The 22,687-nt window shown below is 44.6% G+C and overlaps 1 protein-coding gene across 1 annotated transcript; it reads right to left on the reverse strand.

Annotated features, from left to right (window-relative positions):
- Positions 1-84: 84 nt before the first annotated feature.
- Positions 85-18,051, reverse strand: efna3a (ephrin-A3a). Its single transcript, XM_061267514.1, has 5 exons — positions 17,650-18,051; positions 3,887-4,188; positions 3,361-3,429; positions 3,114-3,191; positions 85-1,442 (listed from the first exon to the last, which is right to left on the reverse strand). Exons 1-5 carry the CDS (start codon positions 17,766-17,768, stop codon positions 1,321-1,323), a joined length of 690 nt encoding a protein of 229 aa, XP_061123498.1. The 5' UTR covers positions 17,769-18,051; the 3' UTR covers positions 85-1,320.
- Positions 18,052-22,687: the final 4,636 nt, after the last annotated feature.

The following is a 22,687-nucleotide window of genomic DNA, read 5'->3' on the forward strand; positions in this document are numbered from 1 at the left end:
TTTTTTTACGTCACTTTTCTCTGTCGGACGCACGAACTGCAACACAGAAAAAGAGGCATAAAAAAATTGCAGTAAAAATTGAAACACATTTGCAAAATGACTTTAATTGTCATTGTTTTGCTCATTCCTTGATCCATTTACAGTTTTTTGTTTTTTTTAGGGTCATTCAAAGTAAACACATTTCTGGCGGTTGTATTTAAACATTAGTAAATGCTTTCGATACCTCCCCACTCCACCATCAATAAGAGCACATTCTTTTGTTTGCATATTAAGATCCTACAAACAACTCCTTAACAATTTTCTAAGTGCCACAAAACTGGAAAAAGCGTGGACCCACGCACAGTGCACAATGATGATGCCTGCGCAGTAAAAATCCCCACAAGTTGAGAAAATGGCACAGTAGCTCAATGCAAAATAAATAAAAATAAATAATACATGTTAAATAAAGTCAGATGTTTAAAAAAGAGCCCCCCACCCCCCTCATAATTTTTGCACATTCACACAACATCTGAAGCTTTACTTTGACAGTCAAAGTCAATATAAAGTAAAATCTCCTCAGGCTGGATGATGGGCTGGTTTCCATGGCAACTAGTCACCAAGCGGGCTGATTGGCCGAGCATCTCTTAGGCGGCTACAAAGTGGAGGCTTACAGGGCCACACTGAATGTAGCTCTTATCACTTCTTTGTAGGCAGGATTGGGGTGGAGTGTGGACTTGGTGGTCTTTAGCGGGTTGGGGGGGGGGGGGTTCTAGGGACAATAAACAAGGCGGACAATCGTAAAAGACTCTGCTGCGACCCAAAACATTTTTAAGCACGTCTACTGCACCACAGCTACGCAAGGGCCTTTATCCAAAGTGTTCTTGAGTTGTGAAGGCAGAAAACAGGCAAAAAGGTCTCACGTCAGAGCTCGCTATCCTCTAACAAAGTCGACATATTTTTCTTTTCCATTAAAATGATTTCCATCCCCCACGCTAGCATTGTCTACATCTGGCACCATTCCTGTCCACAAACGGGACCTTTCCAAAACATTCTTAAGACATCTTGATGCTAGCTAGCATATTTTTGTCCAAGTTGTAGTCTGCATCCGGAACTATTCCATAGAAATGTAAACATACAGTACTTAATCCATCCCAGTGCGAGAATCGCCTGCATCCGGCACCGTCCCGTTAATCCTCCCAGGAGCGAGTCAAAAGATGCTAAGGCGGGTCTCCGTGTTGCTTGAAACGTCACGTGACCACAACAGATGGAGGAGGGAGCGAAGGGGTATTTTTCTGTTCATTTGGATTTCCCGGCGTGCATCCACCATCCCGCCCCGTCTCGCTATGACAGCAGGTCGGTGCTGGCGAGCAGCATGGCGGCCACGGTAAGCAGGAGTCGGTCGCGCGACGGGCTGCTGCCGCTCACGCTCTTCTCCAACTTGGGAACTTCGGGGTTAAACTCATCTGGAGTTAAAAGTAAATAAATAAATGGAGGGAAAGCAAAAAAGATGAGTGTGACGTTATTCAGTGGCGCACGCAAATGGTGATTCACAGATATGATGCAACCATCAACAAAGCGCCAATTATCATTAGCGTGTTGCTAATCTTGCCAATGTGTTTTTTTTTTTAAATTCTAATTATGTTTTTGTCCTAAGTGTGTGTATGTGTGTGTTCAATCGGGACGAATTAGCACAGCCTAGGCATTGATTAGAGCCGACGAGAACATTAGCCGCGGGCCAAAAGAGCTGCGAGAGGACATCTTGGGTTATTCGGCGCTCATTACGCCAGCGTCTTATTACATCCACCAGGTCAGTCGAGAAAAGAGACAAACGTGAGGTGATTTTAACACGCAAATGGTCGTCGTGGCGCTTTCTGACTTGTTGATCAAGCAGCACAAAGCTGCTTCTTTAAACTCTTCACTGAGAAGTCATGAGGCATTTTAATTTTGACCTTTATATGTTTTCTTTGAGGAAAAAAAAAAAGACCTTAGGCTTTTGCGGTTTTTTTTGCCAACCGTTTGACCTTTTCAGTCGTCAAAGCAAACCCTGTTCTTGTCACCCGTGAGGCCCGCAAGCTGCCAACGTCTATTTTGGTGCGCCTGTAAGTTGTCTTTGCATATGAATGAGTGATCCGCTTATTGCGGCCCCCACAAAAATGCGGCGGCGGGGAATTCAGTCACAGCCCGACGCGACGCTGCTGTCGGGCCCTTAGCGCGTCACAGTGGCGGCGAGGCGGTTCAGCGCAATCGCTTTAAGGCTGCGCCCGCGCGTGTTCGCTCGCCTACGCCCCGTGCGGTGTTTTCTCTGCGTAAGCCGGTTTCCCCCAAAAATCCTAAAACATGCCAGTTGGGTCTGAGAGGAGACATGAATGGTCAGATTGATGCTGCACAGACTCCACGCTGTAAATGTTAGTGGGCCGGAACATGCAGTCAAGGCTAAAGAAAGGTTAGGGCGCTCGTAAAATGTCTTTAAGAAAACACTTACACACAGGAAATACTCAAAATGGCTGTCAGCAATGACTATGCAATTAATTCTATGCTGCTATTTCTGGCATGTACGTTTTGGCCACCAGGAGGCAGTATACTAAAGATATAGAAAACTGCAGAAATAAGGATTCTTTGCAGATGATAAAGAATTTATGACTCAGTATGGCGTTTTGTATTGTTTGCTAGCATTAAGCTAACAAAATACAAATGGCTAAGTCATGGAATAAATATGATTTTAAAAAACCTTGCTCTCCCTGACCACTGTGAAGCTTAACGTCCTGTTGGTGTGCTATTGATTTGTCAAATAGTCCTCGGCTCCCCTCCCTGAGCGCTCAAGCTAATGCATCCAAGCAAGGCGACACATTGTTTTACGCCTCGCCGGGAGTCCACGGCGGGATTTATCCAAGCGGACAGCCCCCTTCTCGCCAATCGACTGATGTGTCTGATCTCGCCCGGGGGAGTTCAACGTCGTCTGGCGCTTTGTAAAGTTGAACCCGACTTTGACCTCGTGTTGGAAAGCTTGTTATGACATGAACGTCTCACACAGTCGAGGGTGAGTTTTATTATAGAGATGACAACCACAGATGAAACATTCGGATATTTATGTAGCTATAAAAAGAAAAAATATTTGTGTATGGCATGTGACTCACCAATGTTGTGTATTTTGATGCTCGGCCTCACCGTGTAGGCGCTGGCCGTCTGGCTGGAGTCGTCGTCCGAATGAGACACTGAGATAAAAGCGACAGCCAATCAAAATCTTAAGTGGTCGAATTAATACTCGATTGGGGATCGTTTGAGAAATTCAGAAGTGTGATTGGACCAAAACACAAATGACCTCCTGCTCCTGGAGGTACCAAAATGGCCGCCAAGTAGGCGATGTTGGGGCTATTTTCTCACCGGTAGAGCAGCAAACGTAGACCCTCATCCTCAAGCAGCTATGGCCATGGTGGTGATGGGTGGGCGTGGCTTAAGAGCAGGTAGACAATGAGTGTCAGAAAAATAGAGGATGGATTTGCACAAACAATAGAATGACACAGTTTTCAAATCTTCCCACTACAGTAATCCCCTCATTTATCGCGGATAATTGGTTCCAAAAACCACCCGCGATAAGTGAATCCCACGAAGTACGGTCACCAACAAAAAGTACTGGGCAGGCTAACGAGTTAGCGGAAAGATGCTAATTCACGTTCATGCTAACAAGCAAAAACAAACTTCTTAAGGAATGTAAACGAACATTTGGAGCAATACTACATTGTCCTAAATGTTTAGAAGTTTTATTTTGACTTTTAAATGTTTTTTTTTAAATTTGGAAAAAAAAATCCGCGATATAGTGAAACCGCGATAAACGAAACGCGAAGTAGCGAGGGATCACTGTATTGCTGTTGTTAGCCCCGCCCACTTTATCATGTATATGCAGACTGACATATGTAGAAGTATTCTTGTCCCACGGTGAATTCGTAGCCCAGCGAGAAGGCGCTGTAGCGCTGGAACTTCTCGGAGAACTTGATGGGCGAGTGCGGCGCGTGCGGCCGGTTGCACTCCCAGCGTTTGGATCCCAACCGCGGGTCGCAGGTGAGGTAGCCGCGGTAGCTGACCATGTACAGGATGTATTGCTCGGCCACGCTGCGCTCCAGCGTCCCCCGCAGGCTGGTGTTGTAATGTGGGCAGTAGATGTCCAAGTAGTCGTTGACGCTTACCTGCACCGTGTAGCCCTCCCGCCGCAACCTAGGGGGAGAAAAACCCACAAATTGTTAAAAAAAAAAAATCTGGAAGGAAGAGCAGCTCACAAACAAAAATGCAAAAAAATAAAATCTACTAATAAAGATGTGTTGTATAACCTTCACTGCATTTGGGAAGTGCATAGTCATGCCCAGAGGGCCCAGAGGTGCAATACTACAACGCACCAGCAGATGGGAGTATTGTGCTGCTGTGGTGCTTATGTAGGGATCGCCTGCCTCCCTCACTTTTATTTATTTATTTATTTTTTTTACACAAAGGAGGAAACAATCAGCGCTCATCTCTACTTCCTAGACACCCGCGCACACACAAGTGCAGAGTTACACAAGCGTAACCATGTTATTAGTGCAATCCTCGAGAGACGGGGCTATTTAATGAGAAAATGAGGAAGGAAAATTTTCATACCTTGATCCTGATCATCTTTCCCATCAGACCGTGAAAATCTGCTTTTTGTTTTGTTTTTACCAGTCACTCAGAACATCACAAACAAAGACAGGCGGGGGAACAAACTTCTCTGACAATTCTCATGAAAGTGTTTTACTTCGTACAACTGCCCTTTGACCTCATGTACTTTTTTCTTATTTTACGACTTTTCTGTGAATTTACAACATCGTAATATTCAGACAATTTTCAAAATGTTACGACTTTGATTTCCTAACATGCGCATCTTGGCAGCTTTATGTTTTTGTACGATTTCCCACTAAAACCTGCCGGGTTAATCGATAAGGTGGAATAGGTAAATACATAAAAGATAATGTTCCTCGATTTCACCGAGGGGTGGGGGGTTTGTTAGTGTTATGGAACAAAGCGACGGATGACCCCCGCCGGTCTCGTATTGGCTGCCGGGGGGGTTGGAGCCAGACTTGCCTCAGCACTTCTACTCCACCCTAGCTCGGCTCTGGCGCTCCCGATCGAAACGCTGTAAAACGGCCGCTTAATTGTGGCACTAACTCAATCAGCCGGGACTCGCAGAACGGATTCTGTGTATGAGTGTGTGTCCTGATGGGTAATGAGTTGAGGGAATAGCTTAGCTTGTTGGCTCTAGGAGGAGGGGGGGGGGGGGCGTTGCGAGGATCAGCTTTTGTCAAGTTGTGGATGCTACCATGATTATTCTGGGGGTGCACCTGACATGATTGCCCTTGTTTATGATTTTTGGAGAGCGTACAGTGAGTTAGCGAGAGTGCAAGAAGCAGTGGAGACTCTTTCTGCATCAGCAAGTCAAGCTTCTTCAGCAGACACCTCACAAGCCGCATACATTATGCAACGCTATCTGTGCCATCTTCCACTCGCGTGTGCACGTGTGCACGCGTGTGCGGCTACAACAGGGCTCCGACAGAAACACACAACTGATTGCTGTACATTGTGTATAGAAAAAAAAAAAGATCCAATACAAGTTGATCATATTACAAGTTGCTAATGTAATTCATAAAAGCAATTAACACTTGAACAAAGTGAAAATGATGGCGGCAATGCACTACTTCTGTCTCACTGAACCTCATAAACTCATTCCAACCGTAGCTTGTCACCAAGAGGCCAAATGGAGGTACAACTCGCCACACTTTCATTCTTTAAGTGTCTTGATAGGTGCTGCTGATTTGGTTAGCAACACAACGATATAAATACATATATAGCTAATGATCAACAAATTAATTATTCAAGAAAAATGAAGTAAAAACAAACACACCACCACACACACATCGACTAGGTATGGCATCCATACTTCAAGTTTTTTTTTCTTAAAATAACCCATCATCCTTTTCCAATTTTTTTTCTGCTGTCGCCTTTGCACAAACACGCCTGTGGCCGGCAGAGTGGCCATGGTGTAATTATTTACACGATGCGCCAGGGAGCACTGATAAGGGGCCCACATGGGAGATGGTGGGAGTTGCTGGGATGTGGAGGCAGCATTAAGCGCGGGAGGGGGGGGGGGGGGGGGTCAGGCTACAATGGAGGCCTTTTTCTTCTGAATAATTGACCGGCCACGGCTCAAGGTTGCCTCGCGTGCCTTTGCAGATCACCTGGATGTTTGCCACCCCTAGGCGCTTACTCACCGCTCGCTCTCATCGTGCAAAAGTGTACGGTACACACTGTATCGCCTCAGATAGCATCCGGGGGCGGAAACGCATTCACGCTGAATGAGACAGGAAGTGGAAAACGAAAAAGGATGAGCCACTGGCAACTAGAGTGGGCTTGTAACTAGAGACGGCAAGCTTTGGCTTCAGGAGAAATGATCCCGTTCTCATGTTTGGGGGCAAGCCGGGAGATGGAGAGAAGATTTGATGCAAGGCGGACGAGCGAGTCTTCGGAATACAGAGCAGGCTGAGGCCAGATTGACTCAGGGATGGAAGGAAGCTCGTGTTAACAAGCAGGCTACAAACTCCATCTGCCGACGCCGACAGACGGCCGCGCTCACAAGCACGACACTTCCTCTGAAGCAACATTCATTTTTTTATTTCATTTTTGTGAAGCATATCTACAAGGTGCAACCTCAACAAGTTGACTCATGTTTAAAAATCCATAACCTACTTACTATTATTTTGCTTGAAACTCACTAAAGCAAAGCTGTGACCAAGAGCTGCACTGTGTTTGTTTACCGAGTGGACAAATACAGCTTGTGTGTGTGTGTGTGTATTTACATTGTATCCATCCCAAATGTAAAAGGCAACTTGTCAAATTTGCCATCTTGTGTACTTACAAGCACACGTACACACAAAATGCAAAGCCTTGTCACAGACATTTTGTTTTTTTTGATTGAGATGAAATGTCACATTAATGACAGCACCGGACAGGAAAATTTGTTTAGTCAAACATGGAGAGCTCGCCGGTATCAAAAGAGTCTTCAGTTTATGACAGCGGATGTTCACTTTCAAAACCATTTTAATAAGCACAGTACATCAATAGGATCCACTCGAACACGTTGACACCTCTTGAACTTTCTCAGGCGGGTAGAAAAGTTGCAGACGCACGCCGACGGAATCAAAAGGAGTCCGCTTGGCTTTGTTAATCTGCGTTAATCGCCTCACGTTGTCAAGATTGCGGATGTCTGGATGAAAAGGGGAGCCAGCGTTGCATGGCCAAATTAGACTTCGAAAAGGGTGTGCACACTTATGCAACCACACGATCAGTTGTTTATTTTTACTTCACTTTGTAAGTGACTATAAAGGTAGGAAATATTTTTGAAACAATTTATCTTGGTCATCATTTTCATCCCAACCTGGCGTTTGAATAAGGGGTGTGTAGACTTTTTATATCCACCATATAACCTCGTTACAAGTTTATATCGGGTTGCTTAAGATTTGGCGTGGCTCAGCTCAATTTCAGCCAGGAACTTGCCAAGAAGGAAGATAGAGCTGAAATGTCCAAAGGGGCGGGGAAAAAAAAAAATCCAGATGAAGGAATATTAAGGTAGCCAGATAAGACTCGAGCCAAAACGTGGAAAAGCCAGGGAGGGAAATTGAAAGATGAGAGCGGAGATTACTCGGAGAAGATGCATAATGCAAACACAGGTGGCTACAAAGGGAGTTGAGCTGCTCAAGGTGGGGCCGTATTGAAGGCGCCCTGATTTGCTTGCTCAATACGCCGATACGGGTTAAGCTAGGTGGGGGCAATGTTGTGTGAAACCGCCGTGGCCTTCAAGGTTTTCCAGCAAAACTTTAGTGCAAAGCGTAGCCGTTTGTGCAGTCCGCCGGCGGGGGTGCAGGTGGAATAGTAATGACTGAGAGCTGCTGATTAGAATTAAGGAGAGACGCGCTGGCGCACAAAAGCCGTGATTGGCCTCAGGTAACCTCCGCATTCCAAATGTGACCTTTGGTGGAGCGGCAGCCGCCGCCGCCATCTTGTCAATACAGAGATGACTCTTGAGTTTCAATCGAAATTAATTTAAATGTCATTCACGTGGAATGAAAGAATGCTTAAAAGTATCGCAGAGTCTGCTGATACCAAGCACCGATACTACAAAAAATAATTAATATCAAGGTTTCATTGGAAGTAGTTGGCACATTTAAGATTATTATTATTATCTTAAATGCTACATTTGCGCAAGCTAACAGGTGTCACATTTTCAACACACACGCACGTTGCTCATTGATGACCAGCAATGACAGCCAGGAGACGGCGGGAATAAGAAGAGGAGAAGAAAGGGCGATTTAGAGATTGCAAATGAAAAAAAAAAAAGTGAGGGAAAGACAGACCGAGAGATAAGAGGATAACCCCCCCCCCCCAGTCTACCCTCCCTGTCGGCCTTTATGATTGTCTCCCTTCCCCCTCGTTTCGTGGCGTCTATCGGCCGCTCGGTAACCTTCAGAAGAAGAAGTGGAAATGATGAATTGCGAGAGGGGGGGCAGATTAGCAAACATGGACGGCGTGATGAAAAATGACAAATAAGGAAGGTTGGGGGGGGGGCGGAGGGGAAGGTGACATTGTGGTGGTAGGGGGTGATGTGGAGACGCCGGCGGCTTTTAGTCGCTGGAGGACGGCCGTGGGTTGACATGGGAGGAAGGCACTTTGACTGCTTCCTGCTGGGAAGCGCAGAAGGTGGCGGCTAACCTGCGGGGAGCCTCCATCTACGCGCCGGCACCTCCAGTGGCCCGGCCCGATAACCTTCACGCCGCGCCGGCTCGACACGCTGAGGCGGAAGGTGTGCAGTCAGTCGAGCTGCAAAAACAACCCGAACTTTGCCCTGATGGAGACACCCCGGAAGGTTTGCCATTTATCGGACTTTACATGTGGAATTTAAGATTTATTATCCAAAATATGGATTAAATTTGCATGATGTTGAAAAATAATTATTATAATGTATGATATGAAAGAAGACTCAATCATTGATAAGAAACGTTGTTGCTTCGTTTTTAAATTAATTACCTGCACTCTCAGATGAGCTACCTGAGACACACATCGCCGACTCAGCACAAGCCGCTCGAGTGACAGGCACAGCGATCCGACGGGCCGCCTCCCACGGGAAGCAAAAGGCACTCATCCATACTGATCTTAAAACAACACCACCCCTCCCTCCTCCCCCTCCCCTGCTTTCCATCACCGTCACTGTCAGTGGCCCTTTTTGTCACTTTCTCCAAATATGATCTTTTATTTTGTTTTCCACTTTATATCTCTCCATTCAATCACGCCATCATCCGTCCTCGACATCCAAGAAGTCTGCTTGACCTTGTTATTTACGAAGCACAGCGAAGAAGTTTTGTATTTGAAGGCTGGCATTTTCATACAAATGAACATCCCCGCATTTAAAAACAGCACACTCCGATTGTCATCTCCACTCCGATAGCGAAGAAAGCCTTTTTATTTCTTCCAGTCCAGCGTTTGACAAATGAGCCGACAAACGGACCGCTGGAAAGCATCAAAAACGAAACAAAATAAACAAATCTCACTTAACTGAATGAAATGGCGCGGTGGAGCATGGTCAAGCTATTACCGATGTTTCCGCCTCAGCTAACCTCATCTCTTCGGTCTCTGTTTTGTTTCTGGTGGTCTTTCTGGACCCTACATTGACCCTGATGGTCTGCAGCCACCAGGGGGGGTCTTGTTCTTCTGCCACACTCCACTGCACATTGCTGCAAGACCTCCTTAAGGGAGGAAGAAGAGGAAGAGGAGGATGAAGATGCCGGTCCAGTGTATTACTGATGGCATTACGGTTGCCATGGCAATGGCGCGTGGAGGAGGCAGGATGGTGATCGTCATGACGACTTGAAACGTGTCAATCCATCACCTCCAGACTTTTAAGGGTAACGCTTAAACGGCCCCTCACTTAGCAAATCTAAACAAAAGCATCATCGCAAAATGGGTTGGAAAAGCAAACGTGAGCTTCCACATGACCCTCGCCTCCGTCCGAGTTTATTACAGAGGGCCAACGCCCTCCGTTACACCCACGTCGCTTCAACGCCGACCGCTAGTCAACAGTCAATACACAGCTGGAGCAGTCGAGCGCAACCGAGAAAGGGAGGGAGGGGGGCGAGCGAGGGGTATCGGATTGGAGCAGAACGTCTCAAATGGTTCCAATTACACTTACAGCAAGTGATCAATTAGCCCGGTGCAACGGTTCAATTAGAGGCTGCTCAATGCAAATGGAAATCAGCACCACACTATTTCCGATGCGTGGACAGTGGCAGCAGGGCATGATGGGTAAAAAAAAATATATATCTTTTCAGCCTTTTTAATTGCTGCTTGCGTAACATTTGCTGTCGCTCCATCGTAGCATCAGTGATCAATAAGAGATGCTATCGAGGATTAGCCCAGCCTGACGCGCGACACGGCGGAAGGATTAGCAAACGCTAGCTCCCGGGTCACTTCCTCTCTATTTCGCTCACAGCAGCCGCTAATTCTCGAATTAAGAACAACTCACTTAATATGCTAATTGTGGCCTTTTCAATGAATAATCCATCATTTTTCATGTCAAGCCCCCTCTTGCTTAAAACAAGTCCAATTTGGGTTTTTTCCTCGACCTTATCTGGTTGCCAGGTCGATTGGATACCTAGTATTGTGCCCAAATTGCATTGCGGCCATTTGGAAACAATGAGCGGCAGAAATAATTACTCCATTCATACAAATATTGCCAGTCAAAATACACTTCGTTTGCATATTTCCTCTATAACAGTTACTACCTTCCTATATGTTAGTGCTTTGGCGCCATCTTGTGGCAATTAAGGCTGTTTCAGCGAAAAAAAAACCTAGCTTTGCTGCTTTTTGGCGTTTCAAATTAAAAGAGGCGGCGTGTTCGCAAAATAAGGCCATTTTGAGTCACAAGCAGTTAGGGCAAATTTTTTTTTACTGTAATGTCATCCTGACGTGTTGACGCTGAGTTTTCAAATACGCTTGTTGTTCCGATGGCCCAAAAAATTCGAGCATCTTAGTCAATAACGGCCAGGTGAAGCTTTGCGTGACAGACATGTTCGGCGAAGATCGGCCTATAAGCTGTCACACAAGCGCGCCAGCCTGACAACGCGTTCCTGTCGCCTCTCCCCCGCCACCGCCGCCTTCAACTTCCTGAGGAACATGTCACTTTATTTATTTTCGGCAAGGAAAAAAAAAACGCAATTACTGGTAAATAAAAAGTCCCCACTGCTGCTTATATGTGCCTCGGCGTCTGGGATGATTTCTCACAGGGTGTATTTGTGTCTCACTAATCCTCGCCATGTATCGCCGGGGTGTTTCCAAGTGGATATGACGGCTGTTAGCGGATCCCACGCAGCGGCTCCTGCTGACCTTCACCGGCTCGCCAGCCACGAAGGGATTCGATAAATTTCCAAACGGAACTCAAAAATAAATGATGTCCAGCCATTTTGCTTGAAATCTACCGTCAAGCTTTTAAGAACTTGAACAAGCGATAGCAGACAGTTCTTTGCTCTTACTTATCGATCCAACCTTTTATGTATTTACTTCCAGCAAGAACAGCGACTACTGTAGATTTCTTCTCACTTTCTTTTTCACCTTTAAGCACGACAGTTGAATTCGAATGGGATAATTAAGGGCCGCCCGGTATGTGGCACGTCACCCCTGCAGTCATTTTTGCTCTGCCTGCACAATTCACCTTGGCCATTAAACACATTCGGAACAAGGAATTCGTATAAAAGCTGTGTATATGGCGCAGAAGTACTAAACTACGTTTACAAGTACAAATATTACCGTTTTTTTCCGTGTATAATGCGCAACATTTAACTAATTTGTTGTCCTAAAATCTGGGGTGCGCATTATACATGGGCACAAAAAAGAAAATCGTATCAGACTTAAGTAGGAGTCAAAATTTGGGTGCGTATTATACATGGGTACAGGCTTTTTTCCAGCATCAACATGCCATTTTTAGGGTGCGTATTATACATGGGGGCGCATTATACATGGAAAAAAACACTATGTTGGTATAGAAGTGTATTTTCCTGAATCATTGATCGAATGGAACGTTGAAAGAAAAACAAGCAGGTTGTACTTGAAAGGGTTTCTAACATGATAAAACAATGGCATGTGTTTATTGGCTTTTTTTCCCCCCTCCCTCTCTTTAACGGCGCTTTTGCAATCAGTGTGATTTGAGCGGAGCGTGATTGCCAATTGTACGTAACAATGAAATAAGTGGCGCAAATATGTTTTTGTTGGTGTGCTGAAAAACAAACGCGGCAAAGCCTTAACGCGAGACAAGCTCAATTTCATTCTAATCATTATTTCAATGACGTCTCCGACCAAATGAATTATTAATTTTTTTAACATCGATCTTCCATAGGTGTGATATCACTAACAAACATTCCAGTCGATAGCTTTTGGAAAGGACTGAATTAATCTCCCGTTAGTGCCAGATCAGCAAAATGATGAAGACAAGGTCCTCGACACAAATCAGTTTTGACAGCGCGGCCCGCTAATTTGTCATACTAGCTCGAGCGTCGGCATGCGGCCGCACGTCATCGACGAGGTCGTGCGTTTTGACGCACATTTTAACGAGATGGGAGATAAGTCGGCCTTCGCCTCGAGCTGTCACTCAAAAAAACCCGAAAAAAAAAACACTCCACTGCACATCTGTCTCCTGAAGTATCCTCCGTTATCAATCAATGAAAAAATCTCGGATAATTAAGAGGAGACGGCGATGGGTGGCGGAAAGGCCGCACATGATCAATCTCCGAACCCGATTACCCCCAAATTCCAACTTGGGTTTGGCAGATGGTGATGTAAACGGGCCTGTTTGGACGGCGGGGAGAAAGACAGACACGTCGGTATCGAGCCTCGTAATTGGGAATTAATGGGACGCTAAAACTTTTAATTCCGAGCTTCGGCCTGGGGGACAAACACACACATTTGCATACAAATGAACACAATTTCCTGTTTGTTGGTCTCGGCAAATACAAAAGGACGCAGGAGAGGAGAATAGAGTGGAGGCTCTGAGAAAAGCGACGGAGCGAGTTTTGTTTTCAGATAGTACTTTTTTTAAAAAAAAAAAACACACACAAAATTGCAACTTAATTAAAATAAGGATATTCGCTCAAGCACTTTTCGTAACGACCTGCAAAAAGCATCTGACCGCTCACTCCAAACTCTGCCTCAGTGTGTGTGTGTGTGTGAGATTTGCTCTCCTGGGTGAACCTTTCTTTTGGCTGCTCTCATTTACACCTGGAAATAACAAGCGAGGGAGAGCCTCTCTCCCAGCTCAAGAGCCAATTAAAGTGGACTGATCAGAGACGGAAGAAGTCAGAATGACACTCATCCCGGGAGATGGGACGGTGCACAAATGCTAATAGTAAGAAAGGGGGAGGAAAAAAAATCGTTTTGCAGTGTAATTAACAAATAGTGTCTTTGTGGACCTTTTTGGTTCCTGATCTTTCTGTGCTTGCACAAGCGCTTTGCATGTCAATGACTTGCAATCACGTTATGCTCGGGACGCCCGTGTCAATAAGTAACAGAACCTCCGCCAAGGTTGAACCCGTTTGCGTTTTGCTTACAGGCCACGAAGAAGATGTGAAACCGTAAGATGGCCAAGAAAAAACGTTTGGGAGGAATAGCGGTGGATCGCGATGGCGCGGCACGTCCGCCGCCGACCTCATCGGATTGCATATTCAGCGCTCTGATTAAATCTAGACTTAATTGGACTGGATATCTGGTCGTGATGGAGAACTCCCCCCACCGTTTAACCCGCTCTGTCAAGTCAGCATGGGGAAAGTCCGGCAGGGGAATTACGAGCGGGTAAACGAATACCAATGAAGCGGACCACCATCCGCGTCCACAGGGCCTCACTAGCCAGACTGAAACGGACCGCCTCGGACGATGCGGACACGGCGCTCCTTAATTAGAACTCATAAAGACACTAATTAGCTTGATTAGTTGTCTTTAAGAGTGCACGGAAGCAGACTGGCTAATCAAAACTTTAATCAATATGCCTTTTGGGCAAGGGTGGAACAATCAAATGATGCGTTCGGGTGTCTTTGCGGCGTTGTTGATGCGACGAGCATGTCGATAGTTTCCGCTTTTCAATTAGATTATCTACAATCTTTGTGTTGAAATGATGTGTTACTATGTGTACTTTAATGGCACCAGAGGCTCTGTCCGTGGAAACAACACCAGCGGGTATTCGAGCAATTTTCACACTCGGAATCTATCTTGTGTGTCACACTTGCTTTTACCGCCATAAACAACAACCTCGGGCTGGATGAAATATTGTCCTCGCCACGCTGCTGGACTCCTAACAGCCCCGGCCCAGGTCGTGCTGCATTGCCTACTGTGAAAATAAATAAATAAAAGATAAAAAAAAAAAAAAAAGGATTTATTCTCTCTGTCATTTATGGCTTGCGCTTTCATATCATTCCATCTTCAACTGAGGCGGGATCTCAATTAAAATACGAGCTAATTACTGCACGCCAGAAGTCGCCCTTGTGACTAGAATAAAAGTTTTCCTGCACGTGCCCATATTTGGTCATTGAGTCAGAATTCATGAGGAATATTTTTTTTTGCCGGTGCATTAAAACAATTTGCACATGCTGTAACTAAGGCGATAATTATGCGGGGGCGAAGCCGGCGATATTTTGGACGGAATCAAATTAAAACGTCATTTGGACATCATGCGCTTCCATCGATCCCGGCTCACAAATCAACCTTGTTGTGTATTTTTTTGTTTTTGTTGGGCCGTGCACTTACGCTTATTCGCTTATCCTTTTACAACGTTGCGATCCATGTAAATCGTTATTGATGCTTTTACCGCGCCCAAAAAGAAAACTGGGGATGGCGATTCAACTGAATTCCCATTATCAAATCCTTGGCCTTTGAAAGAACACAGAATTCAGTAAGAATGGTTCTTTTGCAAAAACCTTCCCATTTCGCCAGATGAGCTTTTGTCCTCATTCCAAAACTCGGTTACAAAAGGCTTTGCAGCCACACAAACAAGCCAGATGAAACCCCCAAGAAGAACAAGAACACCCCGACATTAATCAGGTTACAGTGCGGAATGTGATCCCGACGAGGGAGAATTCAATTTAAAAAACCAAAGAAAAAAGAGCTCGCTTTACAATATTCAATCAGTGCAATTCCGCTTGCTCTTGAATGCGTAGCCCTCTCTGAGTGATGCGGCGCGCTCCAATGAACACCGGGGGGAACAAAAGAGGCCGAGCTGCAGGTGGACCGATGTAATCAGGTAGCCAAGTGTGCTCTCCGCTTTTGTCTCGGGGTACCGGTGCACACGAATAAGCCGGCCCCGTGTCCGCATTAGCACGGATCAACTCATCCCTGCTTAGACCAGATCATTCAGAAACAAAAAAAAGCTGCCCGTGCACTTTACATCTTTCTACGTCAGCCGCCGTGCTGAGATATTGAACGTTCTTTTTCTGGCAAGGAACCGACTCGGTGTCTCGATGAGCCCACGCAGCAGAAAAACACTCGGCGGACAGCAAGTTGGACAACACGTCGCGAAAGATTTGGCATGTCCTAAAATAGCAAAATGTATAATAATAGCATAATTGCTTCTGCTAGTGTGCATCTTGGCCACTAGAGGGCAGCATGCATAAATATCTTCACGAAGATGGTCACATCTGCTCAATAAGATGCAGTAGCAAAAATCAACGCTAGCTTTGTTAGCACGTCTATGACATTTTGCATTAGCTTTAAGCTAGTTGACAGGCTAGTTATGTGGTTTGGTTAAATTGGCGAGGGGTCATGAAATGCCACGTGGGGAAAAAGGCGAGGCCCAAGATGCTCTCAAGATGTTCCATATCTAATTGGAAGATGGCCTCCGATGCGAGATGATTTAATGGCCGGCCTGCCTGTGTGTGTGATTTAGTGTCTAACCGTGTGTATGTGTGTGCAGATGTGTGTTTTCCCACCTCCGTCAACCATTTGCGGCGACATCTGTAAAAAGCTCGTGACGGACCTGGGCGCCAATCAAAGCGATTACAGTTGGACCAAAGCCATCTATGTACCTAGGTACCAACATCGCCTTATTTTGGGCCAAGAAAAACCCTGCAAGAATCATCAAAGTGGAAATTCGGTGACGGAAATAAATCAAAAGAGCACACAGCGACGCCAACGGCGTGTCAAAGCAGCTTTTCGTCATTCCCGGCTGCGCGTTATCATAAAAAGCCATTTTCAGCACGTTGGCACGCACAGCTTGCTTTCGCACTGATCTCATTTCTTGCAGCTGTGCTGAAGCCATCTGCACTAACGCCGCGCTGCCGCGCTACGCCGCAGGCTCAAACATTAAGTCCGAAGAGTTTGCATCTCGGAAGGGAAAAGGAGCCCCACGTTTTGAAATGGTGAAGGCCACGCCGGTTCCCTGATGTAGGATTTGTGTGCTTTTCCTGCAAACTGGGTCACTTTTTGAATTATTTTAGCTCTCGCCTGAATTCATCAACGTGATCACTTAAGTGAGCTAACATCAATTCTCGATGCTACTAAACGGCTAATTAAAATCGATTGAATATTTGAGGGTATTTTTTTATCCTGTATCCATTTTTTTGTATCTTATTAGATTTTTTTTTTATATTGACTCTCTTCTGTTTAGAGATTTTTTTTCATTATTATTATGTATTTTGATTATATTTTAAAATTTGAATTTATAGTAGGCGGGCTCTGATTAGATGATGACTCCGCCCACTTTACATTTACCGGTATATCGTCAACAAAGTATCACTTTGGCTTTTGGGGACATATTTTCCTCCTCATTTGAAAAGTTCCCACAACCCGTAAACGCGGGTCCGCCAAAAAAGCTTTCCGCCAATCCTTAATATGAATCATCTGCCGTATTTGTAGTCCCATCTGAGTAGTTTGGGGGGGGGTTGGCGGGCAGCAGATGGAGCTCTTGGTAATGAGAAGCAGGAAATTAAAAGAAGGGGGAATTGAGAGGGACGGGCCCGTCTGGCTTGAGACGAGGCGGGGGAGAAAAAAAAACAACAAGAAAATAAGCAAGTATGAGATAGAGGCTGGCGATAGGAGGCGAATACAAATGGACACTCGGGATGCGGTGATGGGAGCCAGATAGACGGGAGGGGGCGAGTAAAGGGAGGGGTGGGGGGCTTGTTGAGGTTGTGTGAGGAGAGCACAAAACATTTTGACAACCAGCGACGGACTAATGAGACAAAAGGCATCGATTTCGCCACTATGCGGTCAATCGGACCTTCGGGGGACACTCAGTGGCCCGAGCCCAGACCTAAATGGACAAATATTGCTTGGTTATGAAACAGTAAAAGTTGATGAAACAAAGCAAGGGATTATTAGATGAGTATTTGTTGTTTAAATGATTTTCACAAGAGTTTGCAAAGATGTTTGATAAAAATGCTGTGGGGGGGATTCGGGCGTATATTTGCCCATGCGCCATAGGTTGCACACCATATGGAGAAGGGCGCAATAAAATAAAAATAATTCACGTTCTCTCTCGAGGTTGCAGAGTGTGAATGAACGACTCCGAGTGTGACAAACAAAGAGCAGCACCCGCCCATGCAGGCAAGACAATGTGTTACAATCATTTCAAGGAGCTGCACTTACAATAGGTTGGAGCTGTTCCAGTAGACCGCGTGCCGGTTGCTGCCCCTGGACGGGTCCAAGTTGGACAGCACCAGCGTCAGGACGCTCAGGCACAACGTCGCCACAGCCATCGTCATCATCGCCAATCAAAAAAAAAAGAATAATCCACCAGTCGGACACTTTGCACAATAGTTCACCGCATCCGAGTTACGTTACGTTCAAGTCCAACGCCATCGCGACGACGCATTTCTTCACTTTGGCACCACTTGTGCTTTTTTTTTTTTTTTTTTTTTTAAATGGTGCACGTATTGCGCGAGAGTTGTTTGGAGGAGGAGCTCACACAGCTGCTACCTGTCTGGTTGCCTCCTGTCTGGCTGACTGCCTCTCTTTCATTCAGCAGCGCCACTCGCTCGATGCGTGCGCGCACACGCCGCCACGGACGCGCCTTCTCGATGCACCCACGTGTTCATTTCCCGCACACGCACTCACCGTCTCACGCACGAACGAACACTTGTCACAATTTTGAGCGCATCTGATTAAAAGTTCAGATGGTAGGTTTTCCTTGACATTACTTTCTTAACAAAAAACACTCTTCAATTAACTGTGCAATATGGCGACGTAAAAGCAATAATTCATAATTTCCCTTTCCTGGGAATTAACAAACGTGCCCCTCCCCCTTTCCTTCACGTATCCCGGTGTCTACTACGGGTTGCAACCTGTCAGTGTGCCTGCAAAGCTCAATCTGGATCCGCATTAATGATTCAACGGGAGCTGGAGCACGGATCTCCGTGTTCAATTGTCAGCTCGCTCCATTTCATTACCCGCATGCAGCGATGTCGGGTAGGATGTTTACGGCCGTATTTGTCAAATTCTCCGGTCGCCATGGTAACGTCAGGCGACGCAACTCTCGGTTTGCTTTGAAACTTTACTGCCAAAATGATAAATAGGCTGGAAAAGTAAGGTGTGTAAATTACAGATAGCTTCCACTGAATAGTCGTCAGAAAAATAAATAAATGTTTTTATCGCTGAGAAAATTGAATATTCAACACCAATCCTGCACACAATGGTTGAAGGTTAACTAAGGTTTGGATTAGTATAATTATTAGTAAAGGGGGGGGGGGGGGATTGCGAAATAGAAATGGAGGAAAGATGCATTGGGAGACTTTAATTAACCTGTTTAATTCTGCCTCCGGTGGTTGAAACCACTCTATCAGCCTTGCCATATTAATATCTCGTTTAATTCCAAACATGAAGCATCTGTCTGGGTTGGATTCGGTCGGTCAATTTCCTATCTCGGAATAGTCTTTTTTTTTTTTTTTCGCGGAAACGTCATTATAAAGTGAGGTAACATCTGCGGCCACAACACAGGAACAAAACATTCTCATTCTGGTCAATGTGAGCCAAAGGAACATTGAAGAATGACTCACAAGCATGTGATTATTATGCCAAACATAGCTCGGAGAGAGATGTTGACTTTGGGACTGTATTTCATTTTTAATAAGAAAAAATTTTTGATATGCATTATGTAAATGAAGCAAAGACCTCGGCCATGGAGGGGATTAAACCAGTGAGTCAAGGTTGGACTGTACGACACATGGCGAGTCGTGACACGTACGAGCCAGAGGCTGAGCTGCAGTGTTTTTGTTTACCGAGTACACTTAGCACCCCGGATGACCCGCCCGGAGGGCAGACGTAAACTAGCGCGTCGTTATCTCTCACGAGTGTTTTCGTCCACATCTTTCGGGTGCCCTCCGGGCCCGTTGCCGTGGCGACGAAGAGCACAGCATCATCCCTACTTCCCTCCGTTTGTGGCACGCTGACATTTGTCATTCTCTCTCCGCCCTCCCAGCCCATAGAGGATAGTGACAGATATATATAATACAATATATACGGAGCCCATCCCGTAAACTGATGATGTCTTGCTTTTTTTTGCGCCACGCTGCGCCAATGAAAGCGAGATGAAATTATGGAGAGTGACATTTAATATGTTTCCGGGACCCGGCGAAAAGCAGAAGAGGCCGGCGGATGCATATTTATGATGTGTGCTTTGTGCAGTGGTAAAGCTATGCTGGTGTGATAAGTTATTGAAGACATTTGTTCTTGGGATGCTCGAGCTTTCCCCTCGTATGAACTTTTACCTTTGATTGGGACAAATTCATAAATACGAGCGGCGTGTTTATTATATAGATAATTGGTTGTCATCAATCAGTTTCAGCGCTTCCTATCTTATTGATTCCCTGACCAAATTCATTCTACATAAGCAAAATTGATGAAGGCGGAGGGTGGGGGGGGGATGTTTAGCTCCTCTACGGGATATATTAAGGGAAAAAAAAACCTCAAGTGGCAAAAATAACAACGGCGGCAGCGGGCTTTTGATGTCAGGAGAGATGGTGACAAATAAACATGTGTTGAAATAAGAGCGTAAAAATGTATTTCTGTCTCACGCGGCATCCCCCTTTCATCATCTGCATTTTTTCCGCACTCGCTATGATGGAATTACTCGCCAATGGTGCAGCGGTTCACTCACTTTACAACAAAAAAAAAAGAGCTTTCGAAAAGACTCAACAGATCTAAAATTACTATGCAATGTCAGCAAAACAATCAATAAAATAAAATAAAATAAAATAAAATAAACAAACAAACAAACAAATAAATAAATAAATAAATAAATAAATAAATAAATAAATAAATAAATAAATAAATAAATAAATAAATAAATAAATAAATAAATAAATAAATAAATAAATAAATAAATAAATAAATAAATGAATAAATAAATAAATAAATAAATAATAGGTTACAACATCACTAAAATCTATTGTAAAGAATAAAAATCCCCATCACATTCCAATCAATAAAATAAATAAATAAATAAATAAATAAATAAATAAATAAATAAATAAATAAATAAATAAATAAATAAATAAATAAATAAATAAATAAATAAATAAATAAATAAATAAATAATAGAATAAAGGAATAATTTAAAAAAACTTAGGAGTCTCCAGGTTAGAACGTCACTAAAACCCATTGTAAATAATAAAAATCCCCATCACTCTTTCTTGACGGCGCGGCGAACCCGGCGGCCGTGCGATTAGTTTGCTGCCACAGCAGAAACGGAAAAGTTCACGAATGGAGAGAGCAAGGTTAAAGAAACGTCCAAAGAGGAGTGGCAAAGACGTGGATGCATTAGGAAGTGTACGAGGGCCCTTTCAGTGTGCTGGCCTGAGGTGAGGGTGCAGTGCGTCCATCATTTTGTCCCCTCGAGTGGCGCACACACTTAACCCAGCCCACGGTTGCAAATGGCTAATCTAATTGTGATGATACAAGCGGAGGATAATGTCATCTGCTCGGCAATCAGGAACAGTGCTCCTGAGGGATGAAATGCACTAGAGAAAGCACCTTCGGGGGGGAGGGGGGGGTCACTATTCAGCTGAATACATGTGACAGGAAATGGAAGAAAAATCATATACGTATGACAGTTGGGATTTCTTTCAAATTACCACTGCAACCTTTTTCCTATCATTTCAAGCCAGACCTTATCGACAGAAAAATGTTTCTCAATTCCACCTGTTATTTTCTCCCTATCTTGTTTATGTTGCTGACTCATCAAGTATTAGAGGAGGCAAACAGTCATCCCTCAAATGATAGCACGAGGTGTGCTAAGTGGCCTGATGAATCAGTCCTGGGATTAGTCAGCCTGTCGCACCTCTAGAATAAGAATTTTGGACCGCAACACGGAACATTAGGATTAAGCTTTGACCCCTTCTCTGATAGCCTTTTGTGTTCATAGAGAGGTCGAGCCACGCTAATCCTTTACACTCACCTATCCGTTTTTTAATATGCCGCTAACGCTAAAGCCGCAGCGTCTCTCGGATGGACGGCCCGCATAAATGTTAGGTCGAGAAGAGAGTCTGCCTGGGTACAATAGAGCGCGTGACCTTTTTACTTTTTGCTCGACAGGAACGAGAGCATTTTTGGGATGAAAGGATGTACGGTCCAGGCGGATGACCGGGGTCTCGAGGGACAAGGAGAAAATGTCAGAATTGAGATGGGGGAGCAAGCATGCTGGATGAATCTGGGATTTTTTTTTTTCCTGGGTGGGTTTTACTGCGAGGGGAAATAAAACAAGATGACGACGGCCAGATCATAACAAGTTATGATTGGTCTCCTTCCAGCCATGTTATTGTATGCTCAGGCACTATTAACTCTTTATGACTATGGCTACTGTTTCCAAAAGCCGGACTGGATTTTAATGACTCCGCTTTATTCGTAGCTTGCTATACGTTTAATAAGAGAAGAAAAACACTGAATTATCTCTATTATGTAAATAATAATAAAAAATTACATAATAAATAAATAATAATAAATAATATAAAACAATAAAAAGTATATTTAAAAAAAACATAAATAAACAAATAAATGAATGAATGAATAAATCAAAAAAGTATCAACCCAGATGTTGGAAGTCTCTTGATTTGTTTTGAGGCCAAGTATCAGAGTGACACATGGCAGCGGGCCCAGATGGTCTGCCCGCCGGCTACTCGGGATTTCCATCATGTCCGACTGATGCCGGGGTCACCGGTCGCTTGGCGACAGCCCAAAACCTCACAGAGCGATGCCGCCACGAGGTCACCGTGTCAGGCGAGACCGCCTAACAGACCGCCGCGCCCCCCCCTTGGCCTGGACGACCACCGTTCCGGTGACCCAATTAGCTCGTTGAATAACCGGCGTGCTAGTTTTCTGTCGACTCCGCTGCAACCTTCCAAGACCTTCATATTCAACACCAGCATGTTTGTTAATTAGCGTCATTAGCAAATACAACTATTTAAATCTAATTTGTATCAAAATGTATCAAAATGACTAATTGCTTGCTTTTATTTAATGAGGTATAAAATTGATATTTGGTTAACAATAAAACTAAATGTGCTCACAAAAAAGTATTATAATAATATTGCTCAATGGAAATAATAATAATGTTCACTGGAAATAAATCATGTTCAATGGTAAAACAAATACGTTGGAACATTTATAAGTCGAAGGTGTACCTAATTAAGTG

The sequence above is a fragment of the Syngnathus typhle genome, linkage group LG20 (assembly GCF_033458585.1).
Source record: "Syngnathus typhle isolate RoL2023-S1 ecotype Sweden linkage group LG20, RoL_Styp_1.0, whole genome shotgun sequence".
NCBI lineage: Eukaryota > Metazoa > Chordata > Actinopteri > Syngnathiformes > Syngnathidae > Syngnathus > Syngnathus typhle.